The sequence below is a fragment of the Octopus bimaculoides genome, chromosome 13 (assembly GCF_046866305.1).
Source record: "Octopus bimaculoides isolate indiv1 chromosome 13, ASM4686630v1, whole genome shotgun sequence".
Lineage (NCBI taxonomy): Eukaryota > Metazoa > Mollusca > Cephalopoda > Octopoda > Octopodidae > Octopus > Octopus bimaculoides.
This window is the reverse complement of record NC_142940.1, coordinates 27,446,549-27,470,424: the sequence shown is the minus strand read 5'-3', so window position 1 is coordinate 27,470,424 and position 23,876 is coordinate 27,446,549. Positions and strand designations below refer to the sequence as shown.

The following is a 23,876-nucleotide window of genomic DNA, read 5'->3' as shown; positions in this document are numbered from 1 at the left end:
AATAAATCTGCAAGTCATTGTTGACACGTTTATGCGAAATATTGTTTTACAATTCAATAAAATCAAAAGCCAGAAGATTGCAGAATTCAGTTATACCGCTTTAATTCAGTTATATTGCTTTAAGTAAACTTGTTAGAAGAATAGCCAATTCATCAACTATTCTTTTCATTACTAAAAATGTGTTTTTCCAGAGGAGACTAATCTATTGTCAGTATTAGTACAAGTAAGCATGTATTAGTACGAGTAAGAATGCGTAAAATGTGTAAAAGTACCAACAATAATATATTAAGTGCTTCCTAAATTATTTTATTATCGAAACGGAGTTTGGTATGTTATGGCAGACAATGACTGTAGAGCCCGATAGCGAGAATTGAATTGAAAGAGGAAGAAAAGTTACAGGGTAAGACTAGGGGAAGATGTAAAGTGAGGAAATAAGAATTTGGGAATAAAGAAAAGAGAATCAAGAAAAACGAGAAGCATTAAGTCAGAAAGAATAGAATGAACTGAACGCAGGAAATGAAGCTAGAAGGTATCATATGACGAACGATGAAACTGGAGCTAAAAGGACAATTGTTAATGAGGAAAAAAGGTAAAGTATGAACGATGATCATAGTCAAGAATATTTTGCATAAACCAGAATGAGAAAACGGACAAGAAGAGAAAACATGGCCGAAGAGGATAGGTAAGGTTTCTTAGAAATTAATCAAAGGATTATAAAATAAATGACAAGATATTATTTCCGAGTAAGGAGATAATTTATGACTATACGGCACCACAAAATGGGCCGTGGAATTTTCTCGGGTACTGCTTATATCTGTGGATGAGCACACACACACACACACACACACACACACACACACACACACACACACACACACACACACACACATACCAGGTCATCCCAAAAATAATGTCCGAAATACCATGTGTGTAATTTCTATCAAATTTTACTGTACTCTGAAATGTCAAATGACATTGATTGATACTCATATGAATTTGGAAACCTTTAGCTTAATATAATCTCTTTTTACAGAATAATCTGGCTGAATTAATTACTAATATTAATCCCTCAAAGATGGACGTATCGAAGAATCATTTAAGGCACATAATGCTTTATGAGTTGAAAAAGGGAAACAGTGCAGTAGAAGCAACCTGAAATACTCATTCTGTTTATGGGGAAGAGTGCTTGAACGAAAAACGTTGTAGAAGATGGTTTGCAAAGTGCAAAAATGGTGATTTCAGCCTAAGAGAGAGGTCACAAAGAGGATGCCCTGTTGAATTTGATAATGAGCTTCTTTTTTCAGAGCTTGAGAAGGATAATGCTATGTTAGTTGAAGTATTGGCAAGCAAACTCAGTTCAAGCCATTCAGCGGTTCACCGCCATCTTCAACAGCTTGGAAAGGTGCCCAAGCTCGGAAAATCATGAATGGACATCTGCTCATCTCTTCATTTCCGTGAACGTATCTCACTACTTTTGGACAGATTAGTGATTGGTGATGAAAAACTGTTTTTTTATGAAAATGTTAAGCGATGCAGGTAATGGCTTAGTTGTAGAGAACAGACTAAATCACAACCCAAAAAAGGACCTCCATGAAAAAGGTTCTTCTTTCTGTTTGGCAGGATTGCATTGGTGTTATCCACTTTGAGCTGCTACCAACTAATGCAACAATTACTATTCACACCTATTGCCAACAGTTAGAGCATTTGGATGCTGCTTTGAAGAAAGAACAGCCTGCTTTGGCGAATCATAAGGGAGTGGTGTTTCATCATGATAATGCAAGGCTCCACACTGCAAAGATTGCATAAGAAAAAAAAATCCCTTACCCTCCTTATTCCCCGGACCTCTCTCCTTCTGATTGCCATTTGCTTTGAAGCTTACAGAATCATTTAGATGGATTAATACTCAAAAGCCCCAAAGAGGTCGAAACTGACCTCTCTTTCATCTCATCAAAAACCAAAAAGAGTTTTTCACCAATTGAATTTAAAAAGTGATGAGTAGATGGAAGGAAGTCATCGATAATGATGGGAATTATATACAGGATTAAATTTGAAAAATATATAAAATTAGATCACTTTTTTCCTTACCCAAAATTCGGACATTACTTACGGGATGACCTCTCTCTCTCTCTCTCTCTCTCTCTCTCTCTCTCTCTCTCTCTCTCTCTCTCACACACACACACACACACACACACACACACATGACTGGCTTCTTTCAGTTTGCGTCTATCAAATCCACTCACAAGGCTTTGGTCAGCCCCGGGCCACAGTAGAAGATACCACGAAGTGGAACTGAACTCGGAACTATGTGGTTGAGAAGGAAAATTCTTTACCACTCAGCTACGCGTTTGTGGTATATAACTTACATACATAGCTTTTTTGTGTGTGATACTTTAATTCTATTTCAGACAAGAACTGTCTTATTCTATGTATGTCTATACCTGTCCCTATGAATTTTTCCAATTCAAATTAATTTTTCAATCTTTATTTAGCTTACGATAATATTTATATAATTTTCTGTACAGGCAATCGCTTTCGTCCAACAGTATCCCATTATTTTGAAAAGTTGTTTTCCAACAAGCATTAAATGTTTATTCGATGAGTTGGTACTCATGAATACTTATAGTAATAAACTATTGTATTGTTTTGTATACTCACAATTGTCTGACGAACGGTTACATGAAACTCTGAGTAACAGTTTGTGAAGTTTTTCAGTTTCAATAAAATTATATATAGGCGCAGGCATAGCTGTGTGGTAAGAAGCTTGCCTCCTAACCATATGATTCTGGGTTCAGTCCCACTGCGTGGAAACTTGAGCAAGTGTCTTCTAGTATAACCTCGGGGCAATCTTGTGAGTGGATTTTATAGACAGAAACTTGAGCAAGTGTCTTCTAGTATAGCCTCGGGCCGACCTTGTGAGTGGATTTGGTGGACAGAAACTGAAAAAAGCCCGTCGCGTATGGCTCAGTGGCTAGAGCATCGGGTTTACAATCATGGGGTTGTGAGGTCGATTCCCGAACCGGACTGTGTGTCGTGTTCTTTGAGCAATACACTTTGCTCCAATTCACTTTGCTGTAGAAATGAGTTGCGACATCACCGGTGCCAAGCTGTGTCGGCCTTTTCCTTGGATAACATCGGTGGCGTCCAGAGGGGAGACCAGTATGCATGGGTGACTACTAGTCTTCCACAAACAATCTTGCCCAGACTTGTGCCTCGAAGGAGAATTTTCTAGGTGCAATTCCATGATCATTCAAGACCCCCCAAGAAGTGGGGTCTTTATTTACTTATATATATATATATATATATATATATATATATATATATGTATGTATATATATATGTATGTATGTATATATATATGTATGTATATATGTATGTATATATATATATATGTATGTATATATATATGTATGTATATATATATGTATGTTTATATATATGTATGTTTATATATATGTATGTATATATATATGTATGTATATATATATGTATGTATATATATATATGTATGTATATATATATATGTATGTATATATATATGTATGTATATATATATGTATGTATATATATATGTATGTATATATATATGTATGTATGTATGTATATATATGTATGTATATATATTATATGTATGTATATATACATATATATGTATATATATTTTATATGTATGTATATATATTTTATATATATATATTTTATATATATACTATTTTTTATCTTTTATATTTTATTTATATATATATATTTTTATTTTTTTATTTATTTTTATTTTTTATTTTATTTTATTATTTTTTTTATTTATTTATTTATTTTTTTTTTTTTTGATGAGCTGCTCCACATCGGTCACCGGAGTGATATTTGTTCACTTTACAGAGGGTCTGAGTGTCGGTTAGGTGTCTGGAATGGGACGGCTTACCTCATGGGCAGGTAGAAGCTCTTTAACCTTGGTTGGTAATCTACCTAGGAGAAGGAAATCTCCGAAATAAAACCTGAGGCCTTGGAAATTCCTGGTTTTGTCAATTCTCTTGTCACACCGGTGAAAGTCTTCTTGGGCTAATAAGTGGGGGTAGTGCAGTGCAAGCTACACCCACTAAAAATTATTCATCTGCACAGGTACTTCCTGTACTCCAAATCTTAGTAAAATCATTCAATTGGTTGGTTGGCAGAAACCTAAAAATGCACCTGTAACTTATTTTAAAATGTCTGAAACAAATTCAGTAAATGGCAAAAAAGGCTTGGGAACATCAGGGGAACAGGTCTGGCCCGGCAGGTGTCCCAGTGTATCACAGGCTGGACCCGGTCGTCATCCTGCCACTGTGGTCAAACAGTCCTCAAGAAAAAGTAAAAATAAACATCGTTTGAATTTTGGCTGTTGGAATGTGCGCACACTTCTTGATGATAATTTCACGAAGAGGCCAGAAAGGCGTACTGCACTTATTGCATGTGAGCTAAAGAAATATTCCCTTGATATAGTTGCTCTCTCTGAAACTCGTCTCTCTGGTGAGGGTCAAGTAATGGAATCTGCTTATGGATATACTATCTTCTGGAAAGGCCTACCTAAGGGTCAGCGTAGAGAATCTGGTGTTGGGTTTGCTCTCAAGAATACATTAGTGTCCTCCATTGCAGAGCTTCCAAGTGGTATATCTGACCGGATCATGTCATGCCGTATCAAACTGACAAAAGGTAGGTTTCTTACCGTTGTCAGTATTTATGCACCAACAATGTCCCATTCTGAGGAAACTGTGGGACAGTTTTATGACAATCTAGCAAGATTATTGAGGAAAGTACCAATTTCTGACAAGCTGGTCATTTTGGGAGATTTCAATGCAAGAGTTGGAAGGGACTATGTTTCATGGCCTGTTTTAGGTCGACATGGGATTGGAAAATGCAATAGAAATGGAGTAGCTCTTTTGACGTTTTGTACTGAGAATGATCTGGTTGTCACCAACACTCTGTTTAAGCAGAAAAATAAATATAAAGCCACCTGGATGCACCCAAGATCTAAGCACTGGCATCTCATAGATTATATTTTGATTAGGAAATGTGATATGAAAGACGTTTCTAGCGTTCGGGTCATGAGAGGGGCAGAGAGCTGGACTGACCATCATCTACTGCGTGGCAAAATAGATTTTTCGATAAAACCTAAAAACCGACAGTCTGGTCCTAAGATACCCAAAAAGTTAAACGTTGCAAACTTTAAATTATCAAGCAACTTGCAAAGATTCCACGACGCTATAGAAAGTATTAATCTTGACCCAAACAATTTATGGGAAGATTTCAAAACAAAAGTATTTCAGGCTGCAAGTTCGTCAGTGGGATTTAAATCTCATAAATCCAGAGATTGGTTCTCAGATAGATCAGCAGAAATTCATGATCTACTTTTAGAAAAACAAAACTTAGGCAATACACTGCTCTCTCAGTCATTGAATCCCAACTCAAATGAAACTTACAGAAAGCTGAAAAGGAGGGTGCAAACTGCTCTAAGGAAAATTAAACAGGAATGGTGGAATGATAGGGCAAAAGGGGCACAAGAAGCAGCTGATAGAAATGATGCCAGTTGTTTGTATTCTTATGTTAGGAAGGTATATGGTCCAAAATCTTCTTCAGTAGCTCCAGTGAGAACAGAAGATGGATGTTTTCTTCTGACTGACACTGCTTCTATTCATAAGCGTTGGGTAGAACATTTCTCTGCACTTTTGAATAGACCATCATCCGTTAATATGAGGACGATAGAAAAAATTGAACAACTTCCAGTTATAGAAGAGATGGCATCTGAACCAACTCTAAATGACATTTATTTAGCTATGAATAAGCTGAATAACAACAAGTCTCCAGGATCTGATGGAATCTGTGCAGAAGTCTTGAAATATGGGGGTGACAAAATGATGGAACTCTTAAATATTTTAATTTGTCACTGTTGGAGAAGTGAGACAGTGCCTCAAGACTGGATTGATGCCATTCTTGTCTCCTTATATAAATCGGGGCCAAAGGATCTGTGTGGTAATTTTCGTGGGATTTCCCTTTTGTCTGTGGTTGGAAAGGTGCTCGCCCGCATTTTGTTAGAACGTTTAAATACCTTTATAGTTCCAAGTATGGTGTCTGAGTCTCAGTGTGGTTTTCGTTCCTCCAGGGGCACAGCTGATTGTATCTTTACTGTCAGACAATTACAGGAGAAGTGCATTGAACAGAATCTTGCTCTGTACCATTGCTTTGTTGATTTGAGCAAAGCATTCGATACTGTTAATCGAAGTGCTCTGTGGCTAATTCTGGGGAAAATTGGTTGCCCAGAAAAGTTTATAAACATGGTCAAGGCTTTGCATCAGGATATGAGAGCTAGGGTTAATTTTGGTGGTAGGCTTTCTGAATCTTTTGCTGTGGAAAATGGAGTAAAGCAGGGAGACCTTGATGCACCCACCCTCTTTGCAATATACTTTGCCGTTGTGGTGTCACATTCCTTTCAAAACTCTGAGGAGGGTATCTACATAAAATATCGAACAACGGGGAATGTTTTTAATTTGACCCGACTGAAGTTTAAAACGAAGGTTTTTACTTCACTTATTAGGGAAATTTTGTATGCTGACGATTGCGATCTGGTTAGTCATTCTGAATCGGGTCTGCAATCCCTTGTATCTGCATTTGATGCAGCTTGTGATGATTTTGGCCTGACCATCAATCTGAAAAAAACAGTTGTGATGTATCAACCTGCGTATGGTGCTGTTTGTAACCTCCCTAAAATTTTTGTTAAGGGAAAGTTACTTGAGGTTGTAAATTCATTTGTCTACCTGGGAAGCTCAGTTCAAGATGATGGAAATCTTGATACGGAAATACACCTGCGAATTCAAAGGGCAGCAAAAGCATTTGGTGGCTTGGAGTCACGCGTCTGGCGCCAGCGACATATAAATAACAATACAAAGCTGGCTCTTTACAAATCATTTGTCTTAACATCCCTATTGTATTCCTGTGAAACTTGGACCTGTTATGAAAGGCATTTTAAAATGTTAGAAAAATTCCACCAAAAATGCCTTCGTCATATTTTAAGAATTAAATGGAATTCTTTTACTCCAAACACAGATATCCTTGCATCTGCAGGCATCCCCTCAATTAAAGCCATGATTTTGAGGAACCAATTGAGATGGTGTGGCCATATTGTTCGAATGGCAGATGAACGCATGCCGAAACAGCTGTTTTATGGTGAGCTTGCAGAGGGGAAACGTTATCGGCATAAACCTAAAATAAGGTTTAAGGATGGCATAAGGACTGCTATGAAGTCAATTGGAATGGCTCCAAAAGATATAGAAGTCCTCGCTTCAGATCGAGTTGGATGGCGAACAAGGGTGTGGAGTGGAGTGAAAGCATTTGAAGAGGCCAGGATGATGCAAGCAGGGCTCAAGAGACATTTAAGGAAAAAGGTGAAGACTGAGAAGGTGAATGACAAGGACCTTTTTGTGTGCACAGTCTGTGACAGACCATGTCTGTCCTTGGCTGGCCTCAAATCTCACCTGCGAACCCATGGAAAACAAACCTCACCCAGCTATTCTGATTATATGTCTGTGCACACGTTTGAATGTGGTGTGTGCCAGAGGGTTTGCAAATCCAATGGGGGTCTTAAAAGACATGTTAGGATCCACAATGAGCAGAACTTACTTGCAGGTATTGGTAGTGCAAATCAGAGGTGCAATCTGTGTGGGTGTTTTTTTCAAAACACTGTCTGGTTTAAAAAGTCACATCAGACGCCATGAAAGGGCTAAGGTGTAGGTGCAGGAGGTGGTCAAACTCTGTTTAAGGAGTAGACAACCACCATGTATGTATGTATGTATGTATGTGTGTGTGTGTGTGTGCGCGCGTGCGCGTGCGTATGTAAATAGTAAGAGATTACTCTAAACGTTTACGGGTTTGCTCTCAGTTAGGTATTCATAATAGGTTATTTAACAGTTAATATATAAATCCAATAATATTCTCATGTGATAAGAATTTATAGATATATTCCGTTGGATAATTCTGAGTATATTACCTTACCATGTAGATTTCCTGGAGTATATATCAACAATAATAATAAAAATAAGGATTATTACGAAGGGACATGGCATTACCTTTAATTCTTTTTATATACACAGCTTCATATAGACCTACACTTGTTTCAGTTGCAACCCTACTATAATACCGGTGCAGTTTCTTCAGGGTCTTTACTTTAATATCCTTCGATTTAACTGTTTAAAATTTTTCGTTTATCTACTCTGCGTTGTATGGTGTAGAGTTGTTCGTTAAGCTAGACGCGAACTATCTTCAATTCAAGTTTTGATTGTCTAATCACTTATAGTCCATTGTTTGAAAACATTGTTTAAATCTTTATTATTCATTTATGCTGGGCAAATGTGAATTTCCTCATGTGTACGCATCTCAAAGTTTGTTCATGTCTAGAATTTACTGCATTACACTTAGATGTAAAAAAATTGGTAAAATTCTTCTCACCACAGATCACAGGTCTTTTAGTTCCAGGTCTGTATGGTTTTTCAGTACAAATTAATTCCTAATTAATCGTATAGTCTTTGCTTCTGTCTTTGATAAACCAGATTAATTTACTAAGACTTGCTTGGAATCTTTTATTTTTTATCTCTAAATGAACTCAAAATGATTTGCCCGTCTCTTCTTGAAAATTAGTGATGTTGAGCAATGTAAAAATATTCATTGCCCTCACATGTAACTTTACATCTATATATTACATATTTAGTCTTACATTTATTTTTCACATAACAGAATTCCCGTTTAGAACAATTGCAATGATAATTTTTTTATATTTCTCTCAGATTTAGTTTTAATTTGATAATTCATGGTAAAATCAAATTCATTTCCATAAAGTTCTATATTACTAGTTATTCTTTTGGATAACGTTATCTTTGTTCTATTTCTAGCTGGCTTTTTGTTCAATTCAACGTTATTCAGTCTGTTAAACTGGATTATTTCCCTTTCAGCGACTTTTAAATTCTTCGAGTTCTCTTCTATTTGAATTTTATTTTTATTCCGTTTGACATTATCATCCTGAATATTTACTCTGCTACTCTGATTAGAATAGCTTTTTTGAAATCTCGATATTACGTTATGTGTTGCTATAATTTGTTCAATATTTTTGCTGTTACAATAAACTATGCAGAACTTATGTCTATTAAAAATTCTATAATATCTATCATTTATTGGAAAATATTTTTCAATTGCTATATTGAACAATTTGGAAAAATTATAATTTACTTGTTTACTAAATGGAATAATTAACCATAAAGTATTTTAAGAGTTAAAATCATAATCTTGATGTTTATACCCGTTTTTCGAAGGAGTAAGTATTCTCTGATTTCGATCCATATTAAAGTTAGCACTTATTTTATCTTTAAATCTTTTAGTTGTTTTTATATTAAAAGAATTTGAGATTTTATTAAAGAATACTACATCCTCATTTCTATTAACAATAAGAGAATTTTGAACTTGGTTATTAACTATCTTCTCATTTTTACTTTTGTTTGAATTTTTATAACTGCTCATTTGATTAATTTTCCTATAAAAATCGCCTTTTCTTGTTATTTTATTAACTTCTATATTTCATTTCAAATTCCCATTACTAGTTTTCCTATTAGTAGATTTATTTATAGTACTAGATTTTAAATTTGCATTATTAAAAGTACTATTTAAATCAGATTCGTTATTCGACTTATTAAACTTACTAAAAGTAATGCTGTGCCACTTCTCAATAATCATTATTATTATTATTGTTGATATATATATATATAAAGCTAATAGTGAGGGATTATCAATCCAGCCAAAATACTTCATAAGCTAGCTCTCTGTTGGCTCACCAGACTGACAATATTATTTAGATTAGTGAAGAACTCCAGGTATTCTTATGGTTCATCACAATTCTATATTGTAAATCTGTGGATGGATTCAAGACAACCCGGTTTTTACGCAGAGTGATATATAAAAGCAAGTTAAAAAATAATAGTTATTACATATTTTCCCATTATTAGAGTAAATTTCGCTTACAATTGTTTCCAGTAATCATTATAGGTTTACTCAACTGGTCTATTGATCAATTGAAAAAAAATGAACGACCAACAAAAAATTACTGCTACTTTTGTTAGAGTCATTTCTGGGTAAAACAGAGTCTGAAGAAATGGCGAGTGGGTGGGCAGGTGGATATGTGTGTCTGTGTTTGTCTCCCACCACCCCTTGACAACCAGTGTCAGTGTGTTTACGTCCTCGTAACTTAACAATCTTAAACGTGGTCGATAGAATAAGTACCAGGCTTTTAAAAAATAAGTACTGGGGGTCAATTCCTTCGGCTAAAAATTCTTCAAGGCAGTGCCCCAACACGGCCGCAGTCTAATGACTGACGCAAGTACAAGATAAAACATATATATGCAAGTGTTGCTGTGTTGTAAAAAGCTTGCTTCCCAACCACATGGTTTCAGGTTTAGTCCCACTGCGTGGTACCTTCGTTGAATGTCTTCTGCTATAGCCTTATGATTGGATTTGGTAGACGGAAACTGAAAGAAACCCGTCGTATATATATATATATATATATATATATATATATATACATATGTGTGTGTGTGTGTGTGTGTTTGACCTTGTGTCTGTGTTTGTCCCCTCCCCCCCATCACCGCTTGACAACTGGTGCTGGTGTATTTACGTACCCGTAACTTAGCTGTTCGGCAAAAACACCAGTAGAAGAAGTACTAGGCTTTTAAAAAATAAGTCCTGAAGTCGATTTGTTTGACTAAAACCTCTCAAGGTCGTGTTCCAGCATGGCCACAGTCAAATGACTGAAACAAGTAAAAAAAAATAAAAGAATGTGCGCGCGCGCACACGTGTATGTATATATATATATATATATATATATATATATGTGTATGACAAATCGGTGTGTGTTTGTTTGTGCCGTTGTTAGCTAACTCCTCCTACATCCTTTTTTTATTGATTTTGATGAAACTTGACACGTGAGTAGAACTCATGTCTGGAAACCTCGTAACATACTTAGATTGTTGAAATAAATCGATAATACGGCCTCTGGAAGGGACCTTTATATCTACCTCATATAACTAATTTTTTTTAAACACCCAAATATATTTTTAAACACTTAAGGGAAATAACCCAAGTAATTGTTTATATTCGATTACTTTGAATATTGATTTTTTGTGTGTCCTATTTCTAATTTTTGCAGATAATATCACTTTTATACGTTATTTGACACGTGAGTAGAACTCACGTCTGGAAACCTCGTGACATACTTAGATTGTTGGGAAAAAAATCGATAATAGGGCCCTTCCAATGGATCCTTCTATCTACTACATATTACTAATATTTTATTTAAACAACGCAAGGGAAATAACCCATCCACCTGCAGATTTTAGCGAAGCGATCAATATTTGATTTTCACGATCAGCCGACATAATTCTGCATTTCACTACTCACAGTTTTGAACTGCTAAACATTATTATTGCACTTCTTTAATTTGAATCTAAAACATTAAAGACTTCATTCATACATTTCTATACATACATACTTTTTTGAATGCCGATTACTCCGAAAATTCTGCATTTACACTTTTTTCATGACAGTAGATAATTTTTTTATTCCACAACGTATTTATAGTGGCTTCATTCAGGCATAGCGTGGATTCGATCCTCGATTGCCAAATTTCACTTAACATTTTAACAGCGCTTTTCTCACGGTAAAACAATAGTTTTTCTGTGAATGACAGCAGTTATACATTTCCCAGATGCCTTCGCTAAGCAGAATAATGTCTTTGCCTCTCGCCAACCTCCGAAAACGTCTCTTGCTGTCCTCCAACTGACAGTTTTTTGTACTTTTTCGTGACGGAAAATACACCTTTTGTGGCAGGTCTTTACCCTCGGAAATTACCGGGTACACCAGCTAGTATATATATATATATATATATATATATATATATATATATACTCTTTTACTTGTTCCAGTCATTTGACTGTGGCCATGCTGGAACACTGCCTTTAGTCGAACGAATCGGCACCAGGACTTATTCTTTGTAAGCTTAGTACTTATTCTATCGGTCTCTTTTGCTGAACCTCTAACTTACGGGGACACACCAACCTCAGTTGTCAAGAAACAGTGGGGTGGGGAGACAAACACAGACACACAAACATAACCACACAGCCACGCCTCCGCGTAGATAGATAGATAGATAGGTAGGTAGAGAGAGAGAAAGAAATAGAGAAAAAGAGAGAGATGTACTCAAGTATAGCGTTGGGACTTTACTTTCGACTCCCTAACATTGAAAGTCAATGTTGACCTTGGTGATATTGAACTCAGATTCCAGTTGGACGTGGGAGAGGAATTCTGCAGGAGATTTTTATCCAGCGCTCTAACCATTCAGCCAGTTATAGGTAGGCAGTAGTTGGTATGTACGTTGGTATGTCTGTGTTATGCATGCGTGTGTGGATTAGTTCTGTCTGTCTGTCTGCCTGCTTCTCTCTCTCTTTCTCTCCGCCGCCCACACACACATACGAAGGGGTACCCAAAAGTAAGCGGAAACGTTTTCTGTGGGACAAACCCGTCGTAGTTCAGGCTTCCGCCACTAAAAGCCACTTGATGCGCCCCTCAGGCATCAGTCTGCCGACCGGTGTTGTCGTACGAAGTTGCACTGTCCTGGGGTGCGCCTTTGTTTTGCAGTGCTTCTCTCCTGTTCGTCGGTTTTTGCGATGGATGAAACGAAGGAACAGCGTACTTTCGTGAAATTCTGTTTCAGCTGGAAACAGTTGCCATGCTTCAAACAACTTATAGGACCGATTCCATGAGCAGAACACGTTTAGGAGTGGTTTTCACGCTTTAGGAATGGTCGCTTCAGGACCAACCTCGTTCAGGGCGAGTGTCGATCTCCTGAACGAAGGAAAACATCATGAAAATTCATGAACTGAACTTGGAGGATCGTCACCAAACAATTGACGAACTTGTTAATTTGACTGGTGTGTCATGGAGCTCATACCAATGAATTTTGAGTGAGGAATTGCGAATGAAAGAGTTGCAGCAAAATTTGTGTCTCGCTTGCTCACGGAAGATCAAAAGCAGTTGGAAGTCGATCCGGACCTTTTTTTTGAAGGTCATCACTGGTGATGAAAGCTGGTGCTACAGTTTCCAGATGTGGAAGAGGTGAAGTAAAAAACGATGGAGGTGTTAGAGGCGTTACTTCGCAAGAGTTCCAGCACTGCTGCGAGCAGTGGAAAACGCCTCTGGACCGATGCATTGCTTCAAATGGTGAATACTTTGAAGGCGATAAAAGTGTAAACATGTAAAACTAGGTGAATAAAATAATCTTTCCTACTCAAAGCACAAGGCCCGAAATCTTGCGGGGAAGGGGCAGTCGATTAGATCGACCCCATATGCGCAACTGGTACTTAATTTATTGACCCAGAAAGGATTAAAGGCAAAGTCGACCTTGGCGGAATTTGACCTCAGAATGTAAAGACAGACGAAATACCAATTTCTTTATTGCCCACAGGGGGCTAAACATAGAATGGTACAAAACAACTGATTGGGATCAGTAATGCGAATGGTTTACATAAAATATGACTTTAAAAATTATAGAAAATATAAAAAATCGAATGATATTAACAGTACGTTAGACAACACAAATGAAGCGATGATCAGGCCACGCTCCGACCCCACAAGCCCCGATCTATCGCTGGCACCTTTTTCTCCCTTTTTTTTTCTGACTATTCACACGGTTCCTTGCACGCACAACACTCGTGCAACATGCTTCCATCTCTTTTGGAACGTACACTCCGACAGACATCTCCTCTCCAGCCACACTTTCCTTTTCAAATGAAAAGTAAAAAATGAACGTAAATTGTAGCCAGAGATAAAGTTGCCTGTCTTAATTCCTTTTATCCTCGTCTTCCATACTGCCTCTTTCGCTATTGCTACAACCGTGAGAAAACAATTCTTACCTTCGTTTGTTAAAACTCCCGGTGGGTCAATTTTTATAATTGACTCAGTCGACAGCTGTACTCTTCCTTCGCCGGACAACAGGTGTTCAGCATAAGCCCACATTTCAGATATCTCCGGACACTGAACAATAGCGTGAGGGACGGTTTCCCTGTCACCCCCGCATCTTGGACAGGTCGGCGACTGACGCTTACCGTGTCTTGCAAGCTTATCCCAAACGGGCAAGGCACCTCTGTAGCATTGCCAGGTTAAGGACTTTTGGAAGTTGTCCAACGTTCTCAACCCGAATGTACGGTGAAACAGGCCGTCCAGTTGAATAAACCCGAGACCTAGAGTCGCCCCTAGGCCATCGTCGAATTCAGACTCTACCAACCCACTATATAAAATCCGTGTGGAACCCCCACCGCTGGCGTTGCCCGAGCGCCGGAAAAGCAAGAGGGCCTTACGACACTCTTTATGCCATTCACTCGACCTCGGTCTACGAGAACACCAGGCTTCTTGTTCGCAAAAACTTTTGAACTCGGGGAACATTTGTCTGGCCAGCGGAGACCACACCCGTTCACTATCCAGGAGAATCCAGAGATGCCTCAATCTCAACGCATGCCTGCGCATCATTAACCAAGGCATCCCTAAACCTCCCTTTAGAGGCTTTTGACAGCAGACAGAGCGTTTCACAAGTGGCGACCTGCACTTCCACAAAAAGCGAAAGAGCTGTCTCTCCAACCTGATCAACCACGAATCCGGACAAGGCACGACGGTTAGGCGGTAGGTAATGACCGATGCGATAAACACATTGGCCACCTCCACCCTCCCTTTCAGGGATAGCCACCGCCAAGACCAGGTCTTGACTACTGCAGCCACCCTGCTCAATACCTCCGTCCAGTTCTTCTCTATCTGGAGGCCTGGACCAAACCAAACTCCCAACAACTTAACCGGTCCCTCCGTCCAGCGCCCAACAACGCTGTCTGAAGGCACCGACTTGCCAACCCAGGTGCCGAGTTGTAAGCCGACCGACTTTTCCCGGTTAATCTTTGCTCCTGCCACCTCCTCTTAAGCCTCAATAGTCTTACCCACTTCACGTAGGCGTGCTACTGAGGTTACGCTGATAGTGATATCATCCGCGTAAGCCGTAACTAACTCCTCTACATCTGGTTCTCTCGGAATGCCACTCAACCTCCGCAGTAGTGGCTCGAGAGCTACCACATACAAAAGTGGTGAGAGCGGACATCCTTGACGAACCGAGCGTCTGTTACAGAACGGCTTCGAAAGGAAACCGTTCACCCGAACTATCGAGTCAATGTTGTGGTACAAACCAATAAACCACCTGAGGAAGCCAAGGCCCAAGCCGAACCGCGCAAGCACAGTCGTCAGGTATCGATGGTCAACCCTATCAAAAGCTTTAGACTGGTCCAAATGTACCAGTGCCCCACCTTTGCCAGATTTATTACCAACCCTCTCTATGGTATAGCGGATAAGATGGAGGGTATCCTGAATGGTTCTGCCTGGGATGGCACATGTCTGTGCCTCCCCGACTATACCATCCGCGACACGCGCCAACATTTTCGCTAAGACCTTGGCCAAAATCTTCACTTCTGCGTTTAACAGAGTGATGGGCCTGAAATTCTCTATAACGTCCCCCTTGTCCGGGTCCTTTCTGACCAACGTCACTACTGCCCAGCGCACAGATCTGCGGATAAACCCATTCTGTTGCCAGTTCGCGTAAACGTCAGCCAGTAGATGCCCGAACAAGTCTGGCATACATTTATACAGCTCATACGGAAGACCATCAAGTCCCGGCGACCTACCCGCTTTATAGTCGACCAAAGCTTCCTTCACCTCCCCAGGCGTGATTGGCCCTTCGCAAGACTCCGCATCCGACCCCGAGAGACACGGCAGACCGGCAAGAAAGTCCTCGAGGGCTCTCCCACCATCAGGACCGCCGTCACCCCCGAACAGCTGGGCGAAGTACTTCCGAAAGGCCTCACACATTTTCTCGGGTTCGTTTATCAAGACGCCATTATGGTTCGTCAAAGACCGTATCGTGGAACTATTTCCTTGCCGAGCTTCCACCACTCGGGCCCATCCAGCGGCCTTGATTCCTTCACTTCCCATCGCACGTAACTTAGCTCTGGCAATACTTCCCGTGTGTTGGGCTTCAAGATGCTGGTTTAACTCCATTCTTTTCACCTTCACTTGGTCCGCATTGCCAGTCCTCCAGGCTTCTTCTAGTTCCTTAACTATACCATCTCCTATTCTACGTCCCTTCTTAGCTAAACTTATGCTAAACCTAATAGACTCATATTTGATGGCTCTTTTTAGGGCGTACCACCATTTGTTATTAATGATGGTACCTGTCAATGTCCTCTGAATTAACATCTTGATCCGCTTTCTGTATTCCTCAATCGCCAAAAGGGACGTATTGAGTTTCCAGTAGCCAGATCCCTGACTATGTAACTTGTCTATTGTCAGTTTACAGGTAACCGTCTTGTGGTCACTGTAGCTGACTGGAAAAAACTGTGGACACTTAGCTATAGATTTATCTTTTTCTCTAATTAAAATCCTATCTAGATATGTTCTGGTAGACCCGTCACTATTTGACCACGTCCACTGTGGAGTGTTCGGGTGTTCCAAGCTATATGGGTCTGCTAGCTGAAAGTGACTTAGCAGATCCCGTAAGCCTGGGTTACACTTTCTGTTCGTGTTCGAGCCAACACAATCTGTGTGTGCCTCACATATTGTGTTAAAGTCTCCTAACAATACTAGCGAATGCGACGTGGCCAGGAACTTGCCCAGGTCACGAAAATATTCACTTTGCGGGCCCATAATATTGGGTGCATAAATAGCAACTAGCCTGATTATCTTGCTACAACTGAATGTCAGGTCAAGAACGACCAGCCTGCCTTCTGGATCAGAAAAAAAACAACTTTTTCTCGGTTACCCGGTTTCTTTTTAGTAGGACCAACACCCCACCCCTACCTCCCGCCCGACTCGGAGAAACGTATTTCTCGTAGCCGTTCAGGAGGGGGGGGGGCAGATCTCTTGGCCTCTTTACTCGGGTTTCCGTTGCAACAATCACATCCAATTTTCTTGACCTGATGTCATTTAGGAAGCGTCCTTGCTTCCAGCTAGACAACAGGCCACGAACATTTAAACAACAATTGTGAACAGACATGTCTTACCTGTTAATCAGGGCTTGTCCGGTGGAGAGGGACACTCCACCTTTTCTTGACATAGGGTCGGAGGTGGCAAGTCTTGAAAAATTAACTGGTTAAATTCCAGTCTCATTGCCGATACAGACGTTCTGTATGTATTTAATAAAATCTTATGAATCTTTGAATCCATTTCGTATAGTTCATAATTTTGAAATTTTTCAGACAGTTCTGTTATTCTGGTGGCTGATTCTTTTGCTTTTATTTCTCTCATTAAATCAACATTTTTGCTGTGAAGTGTTACTATCCCTCTGTCTTCCACTTCTTTCCTTGTTATTTGTGGTCGGTTTCTTTTTGCTGCTTTTGTTGGTCGTTGTTCTACTTGTTTTACTTGGTTAGCATTTTCTATTTTTCTTTTACTGGTAATTTTCTTTCCTTCGGTTTCTTTATCTTTCTCTTCCTCCTCACCTTCAGATTCCTCCTCGCCTTCCTTACAGTATTTTTTTATATGGCCTATCTGACCGCACTGAAAACATCGGGGTTTACGCCCCTCGACAAAACCGTTGAGGAACAACTCCTCCCCAACTTCTATTTTTTCTGGAAGCTGTTCTAAAACAGTTTGTTCCGTTTGTATAATGAAGTGGCCGGTCCAATTTGCCTTTTCAGAGACGTTAGCCTGAAGGATATTTATCTCATCTATTTTTTTTGACAGGACTGCCGCCATCAGCCACATAGGGTCGACTTTAGGAGGGACCTTTGTTATTCGTATGTTGGCAGTCCTCATACCCATGTATATAGGTATTAGAATTAAATCTTCTGTTTCCAATGAATTTATCGAGTGCATCTGTGCCGTTTCAATATTTTTTAGTTGTACCTCGATGGTATCAAATTTTTTACCTCTGGTCAGATATATGATATCCTGCCAGATGGATTTCAAACATTTTTCCACTCTCTCCTCGCTTACTCGCTCAATTCTTCTTTCTTTTTTACAGTATGTCTTGTATATGATGGTTTTCTTTTTTTCTGACGATAGATAATCCTCTAGGGGTTGAATCTTGACAACACCGTCTTGAATTGTAATCATGTCTTTGTACCTTAGTAGGTCGCTTTTGTTTGTCGACAGCTGGCGGGTTCCACCTCCAGCCGCCGACGCAAAACTTCTTTTTTGTTTTCCTTCTGTTTGAAGGCTTTTCACAGTAGAATTCGTTGGTTTTGGCGATTCACCTTCAGAAGAATCTGAAACATCTCCAAACAATAAACTTTCAATATTTTTTCCATCGGTTGACTCTTCGCCAGACGAAGATACACTATTCGGCATCTTGCCAGCGATTAATGTTTCCTCCACAGGGGAGAATACACGATAGTTTTCGAACGAAGACTATCACACAAATAATTATAACAGGAAATAACACAAGAACAGTCAATAGAAACTTGCACTTACTATACAAACGCACTCAAATAATTACTAATAAATCCAAACTCACGGAGCCGTTACACCGCTAAGCATTTCAACCGGTGTCACACAGACGAAATACCGCTAAGCAGTTTGCCCAGCGTGCTAACGTTTCTGCCAGCTCGCCGTGTTAAGTGAAAAAAAATAATATCGCAAAATTCCGGTTTCTTTTGGGTACTACCTCGTATAAGCAGAAATATCGATTGCACCTTTCCCCCGCATTTGTTTATTTCCTTTTCCAACAGTGTTTTCAAATTCCTAGTTTGTCTCGAAAACCATTTTAAAAAAATTTTCATGTCTGAAATTGTGATGTTATGGTATTCTTTAAAAGCAACTCACTTTTAATATTTGTTTTTTTTTTAAACAAATCTCCCTATTTTCTCCGGGCTTTCGGAATATTACCCCTAATCCCCTCATATCTGTACCTCTGTACCGCTCATCTGCGCAGGCGTTAAAGCTTTTCTGGCCTCAGACCAGATGAGAGCAGCCTTAATATGATCGCCCCACATACTAGAAATAACAACCAAATCTCTAAAAAATATCTTTTTGCCAACATTTAAAATGTTTAAATCACCTTCTTTCCCGGCTTTCGAAACAACAATCCCTGCCCTATTGAACTAAGGAATATTGTAGCAAAGTTTTTCCCGTTCCCCTCAGCCAAACTCCACCAAAGTATCAAGTATAGGTGTTAAATGCATGGGAGTCCGAAGAAACATTTTGTAAAAAAGGCAAAAAATAGAGTAAAATGCATGTTTGATACGTCCGTCGACATATACATATGTGTGTGTATAATGTGTGTGCGCGCGCGTTCGTGATTAATTTCTGTGCGTTTGTGTAAGATTTCTGAATACAGTCGTCTTCGACCTTAACCAGTGCCACCCACTCTCAAAACATGCATTTTTTGATGCTCACATAAATGACACTTGACAGAGAATGAAACGTGAATAGCCATTGTGTACGACGTGTAATCCTTTCATTGCATGTCACTTTGCATTTTCAACTTGCGACAAAGTCTGAGAATTTGTGTAAATTACTATTCAGAAAGTTCGAGAATGCAAAAAATGTAGAAAGATATCAATCTATTCGTTCTATATAATTGAGTTAAAAAGAAGTCAAGGGACCCTGCTAAGCACAGACCATAGTAGCTAAAGCCCATGCAGTAGAACAGTGTCTTCAAGTAAGTCAGTATGAGAAGTACACGTAAGCCTATGCTATCGTAATACAACAGTATTACAAAAGCCTTAGAGTGCCTTTAGTAAATTAGAAGAGGTACACCAAGGGAAGATGAAAGAGGCTAAATCGGCTTAGCAGGAACGGACTTCAATACAGTATATTTCCAATCTGTATATATACTCAGAAAATACTTCAGAATATTTATTAATGGTTATCTAATTTACGTAAAGATCTATGCTTGTAGTGTTATTTAATTAGGTATTTAATATTTTGCAATAATTACCAAATATTTATTTAGAATGTATAATACTTAAAATTTTTCATGTGTTATTATTGTAAATCTGTTTATTTTGTATTAATATATGATATTTTTTCAAAATTCATGTATATTTCCAGTTGTTATCTCCCGTCAGTTTGTTGGCTGCAACTTCAATATCACAGCAGCTGTGTGTAAACAGCTCTGGTTCTGATTCTGTCTCTCTCCCTCCTCCAACAATCAACGGCTGTCAGACACACAAACACAAAACTACACCCATACACGCATAAAAGACATAAACAAGAGAGTAGAGTAGAATAGAGAGAGAGAGAGAGAGAGAGAGACTGACGGACGGATAGACAGACAAGTAGAGAGAGAGAGAGAGAGAGATGGAGTTGCTAAGTAGGATAAACGTAGTAAAATATATAAATAATAGCTGACCCCGTACCGTAAAAAATGACGGCTTATTGTATTTTATATATAAATATGGCTGGTAAATCAAATTAATACACTTGTCAATGTTATCTCGTGGTTGTCTTTTGAGATGTGACATCGATTACCGTTTGTTATTGAAAGAACGTTGATTCACATACAAACATTCACATACTTCGCTTGTACACATACACACATATACTCACACAGAGTTGAAACGTTGTTTAATTTTTCTTTTCAGCGTTGAATGTTCACCATCCCACTTCCATTGCATACACACACACACACACGCACGCACACACACACACGCACGCACACACACACACACACACACACACACACACACACACACACACACACACACACACACACACACACACACACACACACATTCATACATCTCCCTTTTACATACACACACATATACTCATACACAGTTGAAACGCTCCCTCCACTAATTTGCCATCACCCCTTCTTCCCTAATTCATCTATCACCACTTCCTTTCTCATTCATATTTTGTGACGGAGGAAAATAGAAGAATATTATTATAGTAGAAGATTAGTGACTGGATGAGAATGTGTGATGACAAATTGATCATGAGAGAGTTTGCGTTTGAAATTGAGCAATCCAACCGTGACTGTTTTTATATTTTAAATAAATTTCTAAAACATAATTTAATGCGTTGTAAGCGAGATTTAGCAATTATTTCTAGCGTGCTGAGTCGTGATGTGCAGGCTCTCCCTCCAGCTAGAAGATAAATTTTGAAGCGATGATATCAAGGTACTGAAGTGGAATAGGAGAGTAGACGACAGATATTACCAGTCGTTTTCGCGATTAGGTTTCGAAACTTCTTTGCAATCATTTACCAATTTTGCTTTCTAAAAATTTCCTAGTTTGAGAACGAGTGTCTTTAGTTACAGGTTTCCAACAGACCAATCATTGGTCTACTGCATTTCTAACAACGATGGTGAGCTGCTGCATAGAAATTCCTTTTTGCAAAGGGTTGCATTTGAAGAGCACCGATTTTTCGTTGAGGTTTACCTCCTTGTTGAGTATGCGTCGATGAATGATATATAAATACGTATGTATACATGCGTACACACATGTATGTATGCATACATACATACAAACCATTACATATATACGACGGGCTTCCTTCGGTTTCCGTCTACCAAATCCACTCACAAGGCTTTGGTCGGCCTGGGGCTATAGTAGAAGACACTTGCCCAAGGTGCCATGCAGTGGGACTGAACCCGGGACCATGTGGCTGGTAAGCAAGCTGCTTATCACACAGCCACTCCTGCGCCTATATATATATATATATATATATATATATATATATATATATATATATGTAGTGAAACTACCTATCGTCACTAGATACAAAGCTACTATCACCATTACATACAATCTTCTCATTTAAATATAAATAAATGCGAGCGTTGTAGAGAACCCATTCCTTATCATCACGTGACTGATTATTATTCGAATCGGCAACTTCTTCGAACCTTTCCCGCCAGAACGCAAACTGACCAATCACGGCCCCTAATAAGGTCACGTGATAGAGTAAAATTCTGAAGCCATCGGGAGCCCATAGTTTGTTATAAATAGCTTTAACTCGGCAACCAAATTTGTCTCGGTCCAGTTTCTCTTTGAGAACTGTTCCGTGTACCACACGACAGCAGCAGCAGCCAGCGACCACTTCAGCAGCTTCGTCCAGCCACGATGACCTCCGCCGTCGCCACATCAGCAACAAGAGTCTACTACTACTATCCAGCATCATCATCATGACCAACACGATTCTACGATTACTACTAACCAGCAACAATCTCCACCAGCGTCTACACGACATCACAACTAGTGATCAGCACTGCCACACTCAGCCTCTCCTCACTTTCACATACAGAACTTTTCCTATAGTGTACTAACGAACTGGTATAATTATTCACGTGTTATTGACTCTCTTTTTCTCTGCTGTAATATTTCTCATACACACATGTATCACTCACATACACACTTTTCTTTGTATGACGGCATGTCTTTGATTATGTTCTTATATGTCGCATTCACACTCTCACACAGACATACATCTTTAACGCTATAATAAATATCTCTGTTATTCATCTAATACGGTTGTGGTCTTTCATTACTGGTCATCTATGTTATCGTCGCATAACATATCATCTGTATATCATCATTTGATATATATTTGTATGTTCGACCGTGTGACACGTTTAAATAAAAGGAGTCCTCTGTTTGTCCATTCGTCACCATTTCTCCCTTTTTGAGTTCGCACGGTCGTCCCTTACATATATATATATATATATATATATATATATATATATATATATATATATATATATATATATATATATATATATATACATATATATATATATATATATATATATATACATATATATATATATATATATATATATACATATATATATATATATATATATATATACATATATATATATATATATATATATATATATATATATATATATATATATATATATATATATATATATATATATATATATATGCATATATATTCATGATTATAAACATACATATGTATACTCGCATACATATATAAATACATACAGTAAGACATTCCAAAAATTCTCCTTCTGAGATTCTTAAGTGAATAGATGCACACACTTGGATGTCTGCATCAACGATTCAACCAACATTCCAATTCAAGCACATGTTTACAAACACCGGGAACTCTCTTAACTAAAATAGTCTTGTCGCTTTATTAGCGACCGGCTTGAACTCTCTCAAGAACTTAAATAAAACTCAAAGAAAAATCATATATACATAGTGGTTTTCAACTCCTTATCACGAATGACTGACTTTTGCGCTAAAATGACACTTCAAGTGATTCCTTGTGATGAGTTCTGAAACTGAAAACTTGCAACTGTACATGAAATTTCGTTTATTCGAAATGTGCCCTCGAAAAGGTAGAATGACCAAAGACTATAAGATGTTTCATGTGAGAGCATCATCTCATATGCATTTATGTGCAAATAGACATATACTATATAAGCATATACACTGTATAGTTTTGGATGGTCGTTGACTTTCTTGAGTTCATCTGCATTTTAAATGGTTTTGTTTATATCACGCAGTGTGTCACTCTTCACCAAGTAAGACATATGGAATTCCCAATTTAGTCTCCTATGTCCTGCTCAGCACAGGTTATACTGGGTCAAGTCGTTACCATAAGCGTATGTCTGGTTATTAGTCTCTCACCTGATCAACATAATACATGTATACGTACAAACGCACATACATACATACATACATACGATATATATGAGTTAGCATTCTTCTAGAAGGATGCCTTGACAAAGATCAGGGGTCCCTCATTCCCAGTGGGCTTATTGCTCCCTCGGACACCAACCTTAGCATTTCTGGGACTAGTACATGCAT

General features: G+C 38.6%; 1 protein-coding gene across 2 annotated transcripts in view; it reads left to right on the top strand.

Annotated features, from left to right (window-relative positions):
• LOC106870652 (C4b-binding protein beta chain-like) overlaps nt 1–23,876 on the top strand; it is a 373,000-nt gene that overhangs the window by 173,203 nt on the left and 175,921 nt on the right. The window contains exon 4 of one of the 2 annotated variants that reach the window (XM_089361585.1): nt 20,140–21,105. The exons of the other annotated variant lie outside the window; for it this stretch is intronic. Within the exon in view, the coding sequence (XP_089217711.1) occupies nt 20,140–20,213 (74 nt within the window). The 3' untranslated portion in view covers nt 20,214–21,105. Of the gene's footprint in view, nt 1–20,139; nt 21,106–23,876 lie in introns of those variants that run through there. 2 annotated transcript variants of the gene reach the window in all.